Source organism: Podarcis melisellensis (assembly GCF_964234715.1).
Source record: "Podarcis melisellensis genome assembly, chromosome: Z".
Lineage (NCBI taxonomy): Eukaryota > Metazoa > Chordata > Lepidosauria > Squamata > Lacertidae > Podarcis > Podarcis melisellensis.
The window spans coordinates 25,106,946-25,124,801 of NC_138547.1; the positions used below are offsets into that span (position 1 = coordinate 25,106,946).

The 17,856-nt window shown below is 45.1% G+C and overlaps 2 protein-coding genes across 4 annotated transcripts in view; one reads left to right on the forward strand and one right to left on the reverse strand.

Moving 5' to 3' along the window:
* Nucleotides 1–17,856, reverse strand: part of LOC309362024 (uncharacterized protein) — a 37,074-nt gene that overhangs the window by 1,731 nt on the left and 17,487 nt on the right. The window contains exons 5-6 of one of the 2 annotated variants that reach the window (XM_081897505.1): nucleotides 14,903–15,058; nucleotides 4,180–4,594 (exon numbers count right to left, since the gene is read on the reverse strand). In XM_081897505.1, the coding sequence (XP_081753631.1) occupies nucleotides 4,180–4,594; nucleotides 14,903–15,058 (571 nt within the window). Of the gene's footprint in view, nucleotides 1–55; nucleotides 421–3,651; nucleotides 4,595–14,902; nucleotides 15,059–17,856 lie in introns of those variants that run through there. The other variant, XR_014164719.1, reaches the window with a different exon arrangement.
* The window catches only part of ACSL4 (acyl-CoA synthetase long chain family member 4), an 87,485-nt gene continuing 74,121 nt past the window's right edge, over nucleotides 4,493–17,856 (forward strand). For both annotated transcript variants that reach the window (XM_081897395.1, XM_081897399.1), the window contains exon 1: nucleotides 4,493–4,600. The gene's annotated coding sequence lies outside the window, so the exon portion shown is untranslated. The remainder of the gene's footprint in view (nucleotides 4,601–17,856) is intronic.

Below are 17,856 nucleotides of genomic sequence, written 5' to 3' on the forward strand. Positions count from 1 at the left end.
GCCTTCATGTTACACTTCTTTCTTTAAAAGACACCTGGTTGTGCTACATGTAGTGATGTACTGAGTGGTTGAGCCTATTTCCATGCAGCTGTATCTCTGAACACTGTCTATTTCATCTTTTCAGTAGATCCCATTGTAGCCACATATTTTTTTCAGTATTTTAATTCATGCTTTTTTAATTATTAAAACACTGTGCAATAGTGTTTAAAGGGGGAGTTTTAACAGAAATATTAAAAATGAACATAAATAACCACTTTGCCTTTTAAAAAAATATTTGCAGTTGGTGCTGTTTTATCAACTGCTTAATTTTTTTATTTTGCCAAACATTAACAGAATATGTTCAATAACTGGCCTTTAAAAAGGCTTTAGTTCAGGTTTGATAAAGACTGGGGAAGGCCCTAGGGGAAGACCTAATCCCACCTTGTTGCCTTGTTTAGTCGTTTAGTCGTGTCCGACTCTTCGTGACCCCATGGACCAGAGAACGCCAGGCACCTCTGTCCTCTACTGCCTCCCGCAGTTTGGTCAAACTCATGCTGGTAGCCTCGAAAACACTATCCAACCATCTCGTTCTCTGTCGCCCCCTTCTCCTTGTGCCCTCCATCTTTCCCAACATCAGGGTCTTCTCCAGGGAGTCTTCTCTTCTCATGAGGTGGCCAAAGTACTGGAGCCTCAGCTTCACAATCTGTCCTTCCAGTGAGCACTCAGGGTTGATTTCCTTCAGTATGGAGAGGTTTGATCTTCTTGCAGTCCATGGGACTCTCAAGAGTCTCCTCCAGCACCATAATTCAAAAGCATCAATTCTTCGGCGATCAGCCTTCTTTATGGTCCAGCTCTCACTTCCATACATCACTACTGGGAAAACCATAGCTTTAACTATACGAACCTTTGTTGGCAAGGTGATGTCTCTACTTCTCAAGATGCTGTCTAGGCCTGTCATTGCCCTTCTCCCAAGAAGCAGGCGTCTTTTAATTTTGTGGCTGCTGTCACCATCTGCAGTGATCATTGAGCCCAAGAAAGTAAAATCTCTCACTACCTCCATTTCTTCCCCTTCTATTTGCCAGGAGGTGATGGGACCAGTGGCCATGATCTTCGTTTTTTTGATGTTGAGCTTCAGACCATATTTTGCGCTCTCCTCTTTCACCCTCATTAAAAGGTTCTTCAATTCCTCCTCACTTTCTGCCATCAAGGTTGTGTCATCTGCATATCTGAGGTTGTTGATATTTCTTCCGGCAATCTTAATTCCGGCTAGGGATTCATCCAGCCCAGCCTTTCGCATGATGAATTCTGCATATAAGTTAAATAAGCAGGGAGACAAAATACAGCCTTGTCGTACTCCTTTCCCAATTTTGAACCAATCAGTTGTTCCATATCCAGTTCTAACTGTAGCTTCTTGTCCCACATAGAGATTTCTCAGGAGACAGATGAGGTGATCTGGCACTCCCATTTCTTTAAGAACTTGCCATAGTTTGCCGTGGTCGACACAGTCAAAGGCTTTTGCATAGTCAAGCAGAAGTAGATGTCTTTCTGGAACTCTCTAGCTTTCTCCATAATCCAGCGCATGTTTGCAATTTGGTCTCTGGTTCCTCTGCCTCTTCTAAATCCAGCTTGCACTTCTGGGAGTTCTCGGTCCACATACTGCTTGAGCCTTCCTTGTAGAATTTTAAGCATAACCTTGCCAGCGTGTGAAATGAGTGCAATTGTGCGGTAGTTGGAGCATTCTTTGGCACTGCCCTTCTTTGGGATTGGGATGTAGACTGATCTTCTCCAATCTTCTGGCCACTGCTGAGTTTTCCAAACTTGCTGGCATATTGAGTGTAGCACCTTAACAGCATCATCTTTTAAAATTTTAAATAGTTCAGCTGGAATACCGTCACTTCCACTGGCCTTGTTATTTGCAGTGCTTTCTAAGGCCCATTTGACTTCACTCTCCAGGATGTCTGGCTCAAGGTCAGCAACCACACTACCTGGGGTATACGGGAAATCCATTTCTTTCTGGTATAATTCCTCTGTGTATTCTTGCCACCTCTTCTTGATGTCTTCTGCTTCTGTTAGGTCCTTTCCACTTTTGTCCTTTATTATGGAAATCTTTGTACGAAATGTTCCTTTCATATCTCCAATTTTCTTGAACAGATCTCTGGTTCTTCCCATTCTATTGCTTTCCTCTATTTCTTTGCATTGCTCGTTTAAGGAGGTCTTCTTGTCTCTCCTTGCTATTCTTTGGAAATCTGCATTCAATTTCCTGTATCTTTCACCATCTCCCTCGCATTTTGCTTGCCTTCTCTCCCCCGCTATTTGTAAGGCCTCATTGGACAGCCACTTTGCTTTCTTGCATTTCCTTTTCATTGGGATGGTTTTCGTTGCTGCCTCCTGTATAATGTTACGAGCCTCCATCCATAGTTCTTCAGGCACTCTGTCCACCAAATCTAAATCCTTAAACCTGTTCCTCACTTCCACTGTGTATTCATAAGGGATTTGACTTAGATTGTATCTTACCGGCCCAGTGGTTTTTCCTACTTTCTTCAGTTTAAGCTTGAATTTTGCTATAAGAAGCTGATGATCTGAGCCACAGTCAGCTCCAGGTCTTGTTTTTGCTGACTGTATAGAGCTTCTCCATCTTTGGCTGCAGAGAATATAATCAATCTGATTTCGATGCTGCCCATCTGGTGATGTCCATGTGTAGAGTCGTCTCTTGTGTTGTTGGAAAAGCGTGTTTGTGATGACCAGCTTGTTCTCTTGACAGAACTCTATTAGCCTTTGCCCTGCTTCGTTTTGATCTCCAAGGCCAAACTTGCCAGTTGTTCCTTTTATCTCTTGACTCCCTACTTTAGCATTCCAATCCCCTATGATGAGAAGAACATCCTTCTTTGGTGTCACTTCTATAAGGTGTTGTAAGTCTTCATAGAATTGGTCGATTTCAGTTTCTTCAGCACCAGTAGTTGGTGCATAAACTTGGATTACTGTGATGTTAAAAGGTCTGCCTTGGATTCGTATCGAGATCATTCTATCATTTTTGAGATTGCATCCCAGTACAGCCTTCGCCACTCTTTTGTTGACTATGAGGGCCACTCCATTTCTTTTACGGGTTTCTTGCCCACAGTAGTAGATATGATGGTCATCCGAACTGAATTCACCCATTCCCGTCCATTTTAGTTCACTGATGCCCAGGATGTCAATATTTATTCTTGCCATCTCATTTTTGACCACCTCCAACTTACCCAGGTTCATGGTTCTTACATTCCAGGTTCCTATGCAATATTTTTCTTTACAGCATTGGACTTTCCTTTCGCTTCCAGGCATATCCGCAACTGAGCGTCCTTTCGGCTTTGGCCCAGCCGCTTCATCAGCTCTGGATCTACTTGTACTTGCCCTCCGCTCTTCCCCAGTAGCATGTTGGACGCCTTCTGACCTGAGGGGCTCATCTTCCAGCGTCATAACTTTTATATGCCTGTTGTCTTTGTCCATGGAGTTTTCTTGGCAGGGATACTGGAGTGGCTTGCCGGTTCCTCCTCCAGGTGGATCACGTTTGGTCAAAACTCTCCACTATGACCTGTTCATCTTGGGTGCCCTGCTCGGCATAGTTCATAGCTTCTCTGAGTTCTTCAAGCCCCTTCGCCACGGCAAGGCAGTGATCCATGAAGGGGCTAATCCCACCAGAGGACCTTAAAAACAATATGGACATTTGGGCCCCTACTCTGGCCTCACTCTTCACCTGCATTGACACCCATGACCAAGCCCCCATGGACTGGGGGCTTGCAATCATTACCCCTATAATTTTTTTTTAATGGTTTCAAATGGTTTAAAAAATGATGAACCATCTCTTCCTTGCCTTGTCTACTCAGCTGCTGTTCCCAGAACACTTCAGGATAGTGGCCTGCTTCATACATAACACCAACCCACAATTAAAGCAAACCAAGGTTCATAAGCCACACAGACTATGGTTGAGATTCTGGTGGTTGGCAATAAATAAACCATGGTTAACCTGCTGGGCAGGGTGTACACATAACACTAAGCCATGGTTAGGGTTTCAGGCAGGAATATTTCCCAGTCCTGCTTGGAAATGCCGGGACTTGAACTTGGGGTTGTCTTCATGCATAGTGGATGCTTTGCCACCTACTGCCCTGTTCCCCACCTCACTGGCCAGTGGCCACCACTGAAACTTCAAACGTGCTTCACAAATACCTGTTCATTCCAGCAGGGCTTGTGCAGAAGTACTTCCTAGTAGACTGTGCCCTATGGTAAGCTGTGGGAGGAACCACCTGGATTTGCATCTTCAGGCACCAAAACATATTGGACAAAACCATACTCAGCAAAATAAATAAACCCAAGTCTGAAGGCTGTGGAGGAGGGACATCAGATGGAAAAGGACGGGACTTGTCAGAAGTGGTAAGCAGAGCAAGGAGGGACTGAGTTGTGACTAGCTGGGCGGAGGCCTTGAAAATAAGCCAAGGCTGGATAGGCGGATACCAATAAATTGCAGGTACTGGAGCAGGATCTTCAGCATCTGAAGCATGGATGTGATGAGCCAGGAAAGCAATTCCACCACACTGGCTAGGAGAAGCGCACAGGCAGTCAGGAAGGAAGCCTCTTTCACACGCTGAAGGTGAGAAAAGAAAACAGGTGGAGGAGGTTTGTGTTATTATGCTGCAGGCCAGCATGTGAGCTGTAAACATTATAATGCTCATAGAATCAAACTGAGTTACTTGTATTTGTTGGGATTGTTGTGTTTTGAAATGATGTAATATTATTGTTATTATATTGTTATTGTAATGGTGTATCCGTCTGCATTTTTTTGTTCTGTCATGAAATGCTTTGAGCATACACATTTAAATATTAAACTAAGCAAGTAAGGTGATCTGTAGGTGACACTGTTGAATAGCAGCTGAAACAAGAGTACAGGTAAGCAGCAGGCAGGCAAGTCTATGAGTAAATAAGGAGCCTGGCAGATTGGGAAAGCAGTAGGTAACATGAATTTGGGATGATGGCCACTGTCTTTTAAAAAGGTATTGGGCAAATGCTTGGAGAAGTATGGGTCTGTCAGTGACCACAAGCTATGACCACTAACTGCTACATTCTGAGTCACTGTTAACACATAACACTGGTTACTAAAGCAGAGCAGGACTATTGCCTTCAAGCCCTTTTTGTGGTCTTCTCAGAGGTATCTTGTTAGTCACTGCAGGAAGCACCATGCTGGACTAGGTACCCACGTGGCCAGATCCAGTGGGGCTTTTCTTTTTTGTTCTTAAGCTGAGAGAGGCGGGGAGAGCAGGCAGATACCTGGTGCAAGAAAAGGGAGACGTAGGGAAGACAGGCCCCTGGACAAAGGCCCAGACCTGAAAGCAACAGTTCCTCTTCTTCTTTTGAAGTGCATCTTCAAAGGAATAATCTAACCCTGTGGAGCCTGCCCTGCATATGTCTATGTAGTGCTAATTAGGTCAATAATGAGGATATGTTCCCTTAAAAAATTGTCCTCTTGGTTCCTGGAGGCATCCAATTGCCTCAGCACAAAATGTTCCACCTGTTATTTGCCTTGAAATAAAAGAAAGGGGAGGCATTTCCTTTAAATGCAAATAGCAGGCAGGGTGGGCTCAGCCAAAATTTGGATCATAGCATAGGGGGCAAGGGGTTAGAGCCTGCCTCTCTGCCCAGCACACCAGGGTCCTAATCTAGATTTGGGCTTCCTGTGCTTGCTACTTCTACTTCAAATGCCTTTCACACATTTTCTAATTTTGTGTATAGTGTTTTGCTGCCTTGGCCCTGATGCATGTGGGTTGCGTCTGCCTATCGTTGGCTCTGGCTCCATGTACTTTTGGTCTCCCTGCCTTTAACCATACCAGTCCCAAGAGGAACAAACCACTACTGGGAATGTCCTCCTGCTTCCTTGTGCTGTGATGCAGTGGTCACTCAGAGACTCCCTAGAATTGTTCCTGTCCAGCTCTCCAGGTATAAGGTATCAAATTTTAACTCAACCATTGCACTAGTAGAAGCCAGCACAAATCCTGCTAGGGTAATGGGGATTTCACCCTCTCCTCCCCCATGTGCCCTCCCCAAATCAACTCTGGCTTGTTGAGAAAATCCCCAGAACAGTACATTGTAGGAGGATGCAGGAGATCCTTTAATCTGGCAAGCAGAAATGCTTGCCCCGATGGAATGAACGTAATAGTATGGTGTTGCATTCCTCCAGAGGCATCCAACTTGCTGCTGGTTTGGTCTTAAGTATCTGGTGCTTGTTTTTGAACATTGCTTAAGTGTCCACTATATTTCTGAAATGGAGGAGGATGGGAAGTAAACAAGTAAGATGAGTATCTCTATTGACTTTTGGGCTCTACTGTCCATTAGCTGCCCTGCCTACTGGCTCACTAGCTCCAGTGGTCATCAGCCACTACAGTGGTACCTCGGGTTACATACACTTCAGGTTTAATACGCTTCAGATTACAGACTCCGCTAACCCAGAAATATTACCTTGGGTTAAGAACTTTGCTTCAGGATGAGAACAGAAATTGTGCTCCGGCCCATTAGCTAAAGTGGTGCTTCAGGTTAAGAACAGTTTCAGGTTAAGAACAGACCTCCAGAACGAGGTACCACTGTACTTGATTCAAGAGACAAATGATTCATATGGGTTGATTTAACATTTTGGGGTTGAATCAGGCTGGGCAACTTTGGGAAATTATTACTATGCAGGCAGAGAGCAAGACTGTGATCATTGTTGTCCATGCATTAAGGTACAGTATCTGCCTTATATCAAGTCAGAACATTGGCCTGTTTGGCTCAGCATTGCCTATACTGAATCACAGCATTTCTCCAGGGATTCAGACAGGGAAGTTTCCGAGTCCTGCCTGGAGATGCTGGGGGTTGAACTTGGTACCTTCTGCATGCAAGGCAGGTGCTCTGATACTTCCTCAACACCCAAGTGTTTTTCTGCCGTTAATTACACATTAATCCTGGCAGGGTTTCTACTGCAGGTATGCAGTCATGAAAAAAATAAAAGGTGAGTGGGTGTGTACCACTCTCTGCCGAAAGTGATCAAGGTGTTCTAATTAGCCTTGCTATCAGGAGATGCAGCCTGAAGTTGTTGGTGCTCTAGTTGGGCAAGCACATCTTGGGAGTTACATGACTCCCCTTTCAGAAGTTACTGTGTAGAGCTGCTCTGAGACACGTGGCCACCTCACCCCGCAAGTGGCTACTCTGTGGAATATAGACTGTTTAGGCACATGAGGCTGCCACCTTGAGTCCAGCCATTGCCTGAAAGGGTCTGACTTCATGGTGGTCACATGTATCCTGCCTTGGGATCCATGATGGAAGAAAGGTGGAATACAGAAGGCAAGATAGTTAAATAATTAATTCCCTGATGAACACTGTGTTGGGTGGCTGCACTCTTGCATCCACAGTCACAAGTGATATGCTTCTGAATTCTAGCTGCTGGAAGCCAAAAGAGGAGAAAGTGCTGTTGCACTCAGGTCTTGCTTGCAGGCTTCTCATTGGGGCATTTGGTTGGCCACTTTGAGAACAGAGTGCTGGACTAGATGGATCACAAGCCTGCTCCAGCTACAGGGTTCTTCTTATTGGGCAACTCTCATTTCCCACTAGGAAAACTTCCTGGTGGCAGTGAAGGGTGCTAAATGCAAGGTGGTTGAATAGAGTGGTCTCCCATTTTCTGGTGTTAAGGGAGCACACCCTGTCTCTTACACTCCTTTTCAGCCTTTCGTTGATGAAAAGTGTGGAAGGCATGCTCCTGTGGTGGCCTGACCACCAAGAAATGGAACAACAGCTCAGATGCTCTACAACCTATTGCCCTCTAGTAGTTTTGAACTAGAACTCACATCAGCCAATGGATAGGAATGATAAGAATTTTAGTGCAAAACATCTGGAAGGAACCAGGTTGGTGAAGGCTGCTGTACACCTTGGGTAGAAGCCTGTGACTCTTCAGGTGTTGTACTACAGTGAATTGGATCTGGAGTCCTATGGCTGTTGGGTAGTCACAGGTTCTTCGTCCTCTTCTCTATGTCAGTCTCCTGATTCCCAGTGTGGTGTAGTGGTTAAGAGCGGTAGACTTGTAATCTGGTGAACCGGGTTCGCGTCTCTGCTCCTCCACATGCAGCTGCTGGGTGACCTTGGGCTAGTCACCCTTCTCTGAAGTCTCTCAGCCCCACTCACCTCACAGAGTGTTTGTTGTGGGGGAGGAAGGGAAAGGAGAATGTTAGCCGCTTTGAGACTCCTTCAGGTAGTGATAAAGCGGGATATCAAACTCTTCTTCTTATTTTGGCCCCGACTAAAAAGAAAAGTGACGCAGGTGGCGCTGTGGGTTAAAGCCTCAGCGCCTAGGACTTGCCGATCGAAAGGTCGGCGGTTCGAATCCCTGCGGCGGGGTGCGCTCCCGCTGCTCGGTCTCAGCGCCTGCCAACCTAGCAGTTCGAAAGCACCTCCGAGTGCAAGTAGATAAATAGGGACCGCTTACCAGCGGGAAGGTAAACGGCGTTTCCGTGTGCGGCTCTGGCTCGCCAGAGCAGCGATGTCACGCTGGCCACGTGACCCGGAAGTGTCTCCGGACAGCGCTGGACCCTGGCCTCTTAAGTGAGATGGGCGCACAACCCCAGAGTCTGTCAAGACTGGCCCGTACGGGCAGGGGTACCTTTACCTTTACCTTTAAAAAGAAAAGTTGCTGGAGAAAACTGTAATGCATGGGGCATGAGGAATGGTGCCTCTATCAGCGCACAACTTACGGGGGGAAGGGAGAGGAAACTTAAATGAAGTCTACCAGCCCCACCCAACCCTTCCCAATTTTAGCCAAATCAAGCTCCCTTCTAAAAACAGTTGTTCATCCTGTTGCTAGGAGACTTTCCTCTTCCCCCCTTCCGAAAATCTCCCTGTTCCTGTCGTGTTTCTCCTGTAACGTAATGTCAACTTCTGTTTGTTTCCACATCTGTTATTTCTCCACATAAACACGTCATCATGACTAGCGCTGAGGCAGCTGACACCAGCTGCTGTCCAGCCTTACTCCTGCTATTTTTATGACTTATCTGACCACAAGTGGGGGCTGAGAGCTAAGTCAGCCTGTTGTCTTCAGCTCTTAACACTCTGCACGTTGAAGTGAAGGTCAGACAATATGTGATGCAGGAGACACATAGTGCTAGCCCAAACGTACGTACTCAGAAATGGGGCTGACTCTTAGTAATTCTGTAGAGGATTGCATCTTCAACCACCTATTAAAATAAGGCATAGGGGCTCTCAGTTTGATTGGAGCCATGATGTCAGAGGTGGGGGTGTTCCCACATAACTCAATGAAACACACAGGAACAAACTCCTACTTTCACTGACAGGGAGGAAATGCAGGGGCTTTTGTTGTATTCCCCCCCCCCCGGGGCAAATATCAGATTTGTAGCAGGAGGGTGCACTAGACCGGGGGGGGGGCGGAAAGAAAGTGTAGTGGGAAGGTTTGAAAGCCTTCAAAATACAGAGCCTTCTTTTAAATCAGTTGAGACACCTGATTATTAATCTTCTATATCAGTGTTCTGCACGTGTTTTAAAACTGTGGGATGTTAAAAAGGACAGGGAACCTTTTTGGCTCCACGGGCCAGATCCTTATCAGGATCAGCCTCACTGGCCAAATTTGACAGGTGGGCAGGGCTACCCACTTGTCAGTTGCATGACATTACCAGATCACCTGATTGACAGACACTGACCACCTGAAAATATTTTGCTGGAGTGATGTTAAAGATAGGGAGGGGGAAATGCTTCAGAGAGGCAAACCACTCTCTAAAGCACCCCCCCCCCCAATTAAAGGTTGCTCCAGTGAGCTTTAATAAAGGGAGGGAGGTGCTTCAGAGAACATCCACTAAAGGTCTCTCCAGTAAAAAGGTAAAGGGACCCCTGACAATTAAGTCCAGTCGCGAACGACTCTGGGGTTGTGGCGCTCATCTCGCTTTAAAGGGCAAGGGAGCTGGCGTTCGTCTGCTTCCGCAGACAGTTTTTCCGGGTCATGTGGCCAGCATGACTAAGCCGCTTCTGGCAAAACCAGAGCACCACGCGGAAATGGAGAGGTAACTATTTATCTACTTGCACTGTGTGCTTTCGAACTGCTAGTTTGGCAGCAGCTGGGACTGAACAACGGGAGCTCACCCCACCCCAGGGATTTGAACCACCGATCTTTTGATCGGCAAGCCCAAGCAGCATAGTGGCTTAACCCACTCTCCAGCAGGATGTCCAATATGATGTCTGGTGCAGGGTAGGCAGGCACAGCTTGACCAAAACAGCCTAGTGGGACAAATTGGGGAGGCCAACAGGCCAACATTGGCTCACATGCCAGAAGTTCCCCACCCCTGATTTAAAAGGTAGGAGCTGGTGGGAACATCTGGAAGACATCAGATTGGCAAAGGTTTATTTCCAACTGGCCAGGACCCTTCAGATTATAGTGGTGTTAAGGAGCCAGACTTTTTCAGTGGTCCATTTGGGTCTGGAGTGCAATGATGTGTGGTCTCTGGGAGTATATAAGTATGTTCAAGTAGAAAGGAAGCATTCCAGAAATCTGAATACCAGTCCACAGCAACAGATTCTGCAAAACAGGTCCAGAAGAATGTATGGCCCAGCTGCAGTTTCTACAATTGCTGCAGTAGCTCCCAGCTACTGGAAGCACTAAACACAGAAACCCAACTATACCTGTGGGTGGGTTGATTCACCAATTACATCCAGCATTCCCATATTACACATTGTGGCTAGTTGCTGTTTTATCAGCGAAAGCCTGCCTGCTCTCACATTCCTAGCCTGGCCACAGGAGCATATGAGCCACACCACACAAGGCTTCTTCCATAATCTTATGTATTTGAAGTGGGTAATGGGGGCTCCTTGGACACAATGCTAATTACAATGATCACCCTCAACAGTTATTTTATTTATTTCATAGAATTTATGCACCGCTTTGTTGTTTCACACAAACACAGAGCAGTTTACAAAAGGATAAAGCAGTGATATTATAAGTAAAAGCAACATTTTAAAACAATCAAAAGCAGATTGGCACCCAAATCAGTATTCTAGATATCTGGGTAGGCTTGCCTAAACAAAAAGGGTACAGTGAAGGAACATGCCTGGTGTCAAAAGGCAGGGAGTTCCAAAGTGTAGGTGCTGCCATTAAAAGATCAGTTATTATAAATGTGAAATGAGTAACAGTGCAGTGCCACAGATCAAAGTGGTTGAGTGTGCATATATGGGGTATAAAGTGTATAATGTATTTCAGCGGTAAAGCATGGGTTTTCCCAGGGGAAGTGCCAGGACCAAAAGAAAAATGGGAGAAAAGAAACCACCTGGACAGGGGTCTGGAAAACACAGACCTATGCCTAGAAAGTGTGGAGCAAAGTGTGAATGAGCCCTTAGTATATTTTCTCTCTTTTTATGGTCTAGGCTAATACAGAAAAGGGTTGGTGTGTAGCTAAAGATTTGTTCAACACTAACGAGCGAGATTTACAAGATTATCAAGCTCAATTAGCATTAGTGTCGCCCTCCAAAGGTGCTTAGTATGGTTTTCTTGCACTAAACTTTTAAATCTGGTATTATGGAGAATAGCTTTTAAAATTACATTATGAAACAATTAGTTTCAAGTTAAGACTCTAATGATCAGGATAAACCTTTTCTTTATCCCAAATTCTCCATGTGCGTCCTAAACCACTGTGCTCTGGTGCCAAGAATCTGTACCTTACAAGCTAATGCTGCAAGGTTTTTCTGCAGATCCACTTCCTACATGGGATCAGTTCTGGTTTTTGAGGCCTACAGATCTGGACAAGCTGCTTGCGGCTGTCTATCTGACTTCCTTCTTGGATCTTGCCCAACATAGCTCTTTTGGGCAAGGCAATGGAGAAGTAACCAAATGAGTCCAGAGCATGAGGAATACATCTTTATTAAGTTAATATTTTGATTTGTGCCCAGAAACACACTGGGAGCCACACTGGATGTGATCCTTCCATTCACCCAAACCTCCAGGCTTCCTAGTATGTATCACTCCTATGTCTATTTATTCAGATGACAGGAGGGCTGGAAGGACTGACATATGCTGAGCTGTCCCCATAACACAAGAGGTGATATTGGGCACACCATCCTTACACTATCTGATGGCACACTCCATCAGAGTGTGCTTTGTCCAGGCTTCCAGTTGTGCAGCTTTCAAAAAATGAAAACAGAAGTGGCAGACTCAACATATTCTTGGCTTGTCTGCTGTTATTGTGTTGTTGTTGTTGCTGCTGCTGCTGCTGCTTGGGTGTGTCTTTCAACTACTTTGCAAGGGGCTGGGCTGTGTAAATGACAGCTGTTATTTCTATTTGTAGTACTAAAAATAATGCACTCATCTCCAATGAACATAAAACAGTAATTTGCATTGCCTTGAAATGACTCCAAAGGCTTCAGAAACAAATAATTTTTTTGCCAATTAAGTACTGAGTAAGCTTTCTTAGAGTCACTAATAGCAATGTAATTATTGTAATTCTTAGTATTTCAAATTGTAGTTTCCTATAATACTGAAACAACACTATGCTATGCTTCTATTTTTACTGTGATTCAGGAGCCCTCAGAGAATGTTTCCTGAGATGATTGCTGCTATATTAATTACTAAAATTGCCTGAAGGTAATATATATTTTATTTTATTTTCGTCTTGGTTTTTGATCCAGAAGGATCCTCAAGGCAGCTTACCTAAAATTACTAACATATAATTACGTTGTTGTTGCTTCTCTCTCCTCCAACACTTAATGTACCTTGGAAGCAGCATCTCTCTCCCCTTCCTCCGTTAACATTAGGTTGTTGTGGCAGCTCCCATTGGCTTTCATCTTAGCTCACCCCCCAGCTGCAGCAACTGTGTGGTCCTCTGTCAGGTGATGTGCTTTTTACTCTTCTTGTCCTCCATGGACTGATGCTGTTTTACTATCCAAAAAGAAGGAGTCAAGTGCAGCTGTTGTGCCTCAGGTGAATTTGTAGTTGATGGCATTTGGATGGTAAATCCTTAAAACATATCTGGTACATCATGAATACAATCCATCCAAACTTGCAGTGCGGTATTAAGCATGTTTACCAGGGCTCATCAACCTGGAAAGGGAGCCCATATAGAAGAAGAAAAACTCTGATCCTAAACCTTTGCTGCCTTGCAGAATATCTTCAGGACAAGAAAAGGCAAAGGAATAAACCCTACACAAATCAGAGTGGAGTCCCTAAGAGTGGGTGGCACATTGTACGTCTCCTTCAAGCAACTCCTGCAACCAAGCTGGTGCCAAAGAAATTGCTTGGCTTTCCTTTGGACCACATCAGTGAGGCTGATGGTAGGGGGTCTTGTCCTCTGAGCAGAACTCTCCTCACCTCAGCGGACAAACCTCAAGATACTTTGGGCAAGGGCTTACCCAGGGCCCAGCAACCTTTTTCAGCTGTGGGCTGGTCCACTGTCCCTCGGACCTTGTGGGGGGCCAGACTATATTTTGGGGGGTGAAATGAACGAATTCCTATGCTCCATAAATAACCCAGAGAGGCATTTTAAATAAAAGCACACATTCTACTCATGTAAAAACACGCTGATTCCTGGACCGTCTGTGGGCCGGATTGAGAAGGCGACTAGGCTGCATCCGGCCCCCGGGCCTTTTTTTTTTTTTTAATATATCCCACTTTATCACTACCCGAAGGAGTCTCAAAGCAGCTAACATTCTCCTTTCCCTTCCTCCCCCACAACAAACACTCTGTGAGGTGAGTGGGGCTGAGAGACTTCAAAGAAGTGTGACTGGCCCAAGGTCACCCAGCAGCTGCATGTGGAGGAGAGGAGCTGGGAATCGAACCCAGTTCACCAGATTACGAGACTACCACTCTTAACCACTACACCATGCTGGCTCTCTTTAGGTTGCCTGGGCTTACCGATTAGTGATGCAACACCAATACAGTAATAGAGAAAGGATGTCCTCAGATGCTTGCTAGCAAATTTCTGTCTTCTATCTACTGCCTTCCAAAAATATTTCAGGAAGCGCAGGAGGAAACCTCAATTGCCTAATGGCTTACAGTACAGACAGGAAGGGGGTGGGGAAGACTGGATGAATGAGAAAAGCACTCTGCTGTTCTCATTTGTACATGCCTCTGGCCTCTCTTTCCAGTTTCCCAGAACAGTGTGGGCCTCCCTCACACCTTCTGAAATCTCTTAGAGAATGAAAGAGTTGTTTCCATAACAGTGGAATCCAATCCAGGAAATGACACTGTGTGTAAGAGACAGAGACAGAGACAAAGGGAGTCAGATTTGTAGTGGAGAGAGAGCAGTGAGCAAAAGGATTTTGTGTTATTGCCCTCTGTCCCTTGCTTGTGTGCCATGGTTAGGAGTTGTACTTTGTTAAGGGGGGGGGCAATAAGAAATAAAGATTATTAAGCCATTTGATTAATTATTAAATAAATTAAGGTAACCACAGATAAAATTTTTGTTTACTGCGGGCTAAAATATAAAAATCCTGGTGTATTGGGTTTTAAAACTTCTGTTTCATTCACGATACTATTTTTTTAAAAGATAACTTTGTGGATTGTTCCAGGTTCTAAGGACATCCTGGCAGGGTAAACTTACGTTCTTTTTGCTAGCTACTCTCATTAAGCAAAGTGGCAGCATCAGCCAGGGGGCAGGTGCTGAGGGCTGTGGAAGAAGGAGTGCTGCAGTTTGCTTTGCTATCACCCAAGCTAGAGTGCTGCCCTCAGGATCCTGCCTCAGTAGTGAAGTAAGATTCAAGTGCCAGTCTGAATGGCTTATGTATGAGGAATGGACAGTTGCATGATTTTGTCCTTAGCTTCAGGCAGCAAAATAACTCAAGACTGGCTATCCCAGTCTTCGGTTTACCTGCTGAGGTACGTCTCATTGAGTTCAATGGGACATATTTGCAGGGAAGTACCGGTAGTGTTATGTATTGAAGTTCTCACCCTGGCCAACAGGAGTATCGTGTAGATAGTTTTCACTCAGGTCCACGTCAGTTACTTTAGGTGGGAAACCTTGGGTTGTTCTTGCTACAATGTTGACAGCCGGCTGCCTATAAAAGCAGGCCGGCTGAGCTGTTTGCTGTTCAGTTCTGTTCTGGCCTGTGAATAAACAAGAGCTGTTTGAAGAATCGCTGTGTCGTCTGATATGTTCACCCACAACTTAACATGTAGGTAGATTGTTGCAGCCATGGTTAGCTACCCTCAGCCGCCTGGCTTTAGAACAGCACTGTGAGTGCTGTTACCAACGCAGCAGGTGCTATGGTGCTTGGAAAACTGGGCAGACAATAATGACAAGGGAAACCAGCCAGTTCATTTTTTGCTTTGCTTTCTGGCTTCTTGCCAAAAAAGCAAAGGGCAAGACCTTTTCCTTTGTTTTCACTTTCAGCTCCTTTGTTTTTAAAACATATTTTTGGTCTGCTGTGCCCAAGCGTGAAAATGCACTCTCCACCCACACAGATTGAATGACCTGAGGCTGCACAGTGAGCTTAACTGCTGCCAATTGACTTTCCAAGTGAGAGTGGCAAGTCCCTTTGTCACCAGAAGCCATAACTCAGTAATGGCCCTTCAGCCACTGTTGCAGCTGCCCACCCAGTACTGTCACTGCTCTGCCACTATCTGAAAATGTTCCCCCTTTGCTTGCCTGCCAAGTGCAGCCCACCTGCCTCTGCCATTCCTGACTGGGATAGCAAGCTGAAGCAAGCACTTGGAGCTGGGGTGTGGTGCATCTATGGGTCTGGATTATCTGGACTTTGTAAGGTGTGAGTGTTGTTGTTGTTTTTGGTGTGTGCATGTGATGATGATGTAGTATAATTTGTGTGGGTTCTATGCTTGTGTGAGTCAGTTAAGATGAGATACGGTGGTTTGCCCAAGGCTTTCTAGGGAGCTTCATGTTTGAGAAGAGATTTTAAATTGGGTTTTCCACCTTCAAGCCCCAACCTGAGCCACACTAGCTCTGCACTCGCAATTAGCAATTAAGGGTATCTCAGTCCTACTAGAGTCTAGAACTATTTAACAAAGCAAGGTGTCCATTATTCTGAAAGATAGATCTTTTTTCTCCTGTCATCCATTAGGCCTTGCTACTGTCTTACTTAGATCTATGAGGAACTTAGCCCAGGAACACAGGGAGCTGCCTTAAGTCAAATTGGACTGTGCGTCCATCTAGGGGATTATCCATACTTACCTTCCCTCTGCTCTTTCAAGGCATGGTCTGCAATTTAAAGCTCCATGTCTGGGCATTCCCTTTCTTTTTGCTCCACAGCTTTCCCCACAAAAAACCCTGCCCTTTAAAGTCTAATCAGAACAAACAGCAACCTACAGAAAACCTAAATTGACATTTGCTCTGATTGAGCACTAAAGAGTGGGACTTCATGGGGCCAAAGAAAGAAAGAAAGTAAATGTACATAAGCCATAGCTCAGCATTGCCTATTCTAGTTGGTAGTGGCCTTCCAGGGTCTCAGGCTTGTTTTTTTACACTTTCCACTAACTTGTTGACAAGGATTGAACCTGATACCTTCTCATGCACAGCATATGCTCTACTGCCACTCAGCTATGGTATGTCCCCAGAATTCTCAAGGTGGGGGCTTACATCTCTCCCAAGCTCCATGCCACACATCTCTGTTGAAGATTTAAGACAGCAGAGGCCCTGGTAATCTTCACTTCCTACACACTGCAGTCCAGATCCTGCTTGGGTTCCCCTTTGGCTACTGCCGTTAAAAGAGGTGGGAGACCAGAACTTCTAGATGCATTCATAGATCTAATATCATGACTGTTTGGGCCCTTGCAGAGAGGGGAGAAAGAACAGCTTTGTGCCCCAAAGACCTTACAGTCTAACAAATGTCAATAGAGGGAAGGGAGGTGAAGATGAGAGAAACAAGCAGCAGAAAGAAAATAAAAATGGGAGAGGCTGAGGAACAAGGGACACCAATGTGCCTGATTGGCATTTGCTTATTTTCATACCCTCCAAACTGACATTGAAAGTGTTAGTTTCTCATTAAAAGTTAATCTTTAATGACCTATAGGGAGCAGTAGTCAGAGCCCCCAGCTGCTGGGACAGGAACAGTGCCTGCATTCATATGCCGCATAACGGAAGGGTTGGGAGAAATGGAACAGCAACAGGTGTGAATTTATGTTCCTTGGGCACACAACAATTCTCATTCAAAGAAGCTGAGTGGAAGGCAGGCTTGGCTACAGAACACCATAGAGGAACATAATCAGGTAATCAGGTAATCAGAAACCCCAAATGCATTATGCTTTGACTATCGTTTTTAGCAGGGGTTGCCAATCTTTTTGGGCTTGTGCACAAATTTGCAAACTGGAGAAACTATCATGGGTGCCACACACAAAATGCAACCAAATACACAGCACAACTGACTTTATTTACTGCAGTAGAAGACTTCTTTCAAACCTAATTTTGGCAGAGGTAGTGAACTTTGGGAATCAGGGAAGCAACCTTTTATTTTATTTTTTAATTCTTCACATTAATATACTGTTTGATTGCAAGGGGGAAAACTTCCTCAGGTGCATGTTCATTCATAGTCACCACAATGTCTCCAGCAATTAGCAACCAGGGAACCATAGTACTGTATTGTAGAGTTGGAAGGGACTATGAGGGTCCAACCCCCTGCAATCTCAATCCTGAGATTAAGAGTCTTATGCTCTACCAACTGAACTATAGGAATCTAGGAAGCTGCCTTACGTTGAGACATAAATTGGTCCATCTAACTGTATTGTCTACTGAAACAAAGTGGCTCTCCCGGGTTTCAAATAGGGGTCTCTCTCAGCTTAACAGTAAGGAAATTCATTAACAACAACTCCTCATTATGACTTTGGCTACCATTATTGTAAAAGGTAAACAGACCCCTGACCATTAAGTCCAGTCGCAGACTCTGGGGTTGCGG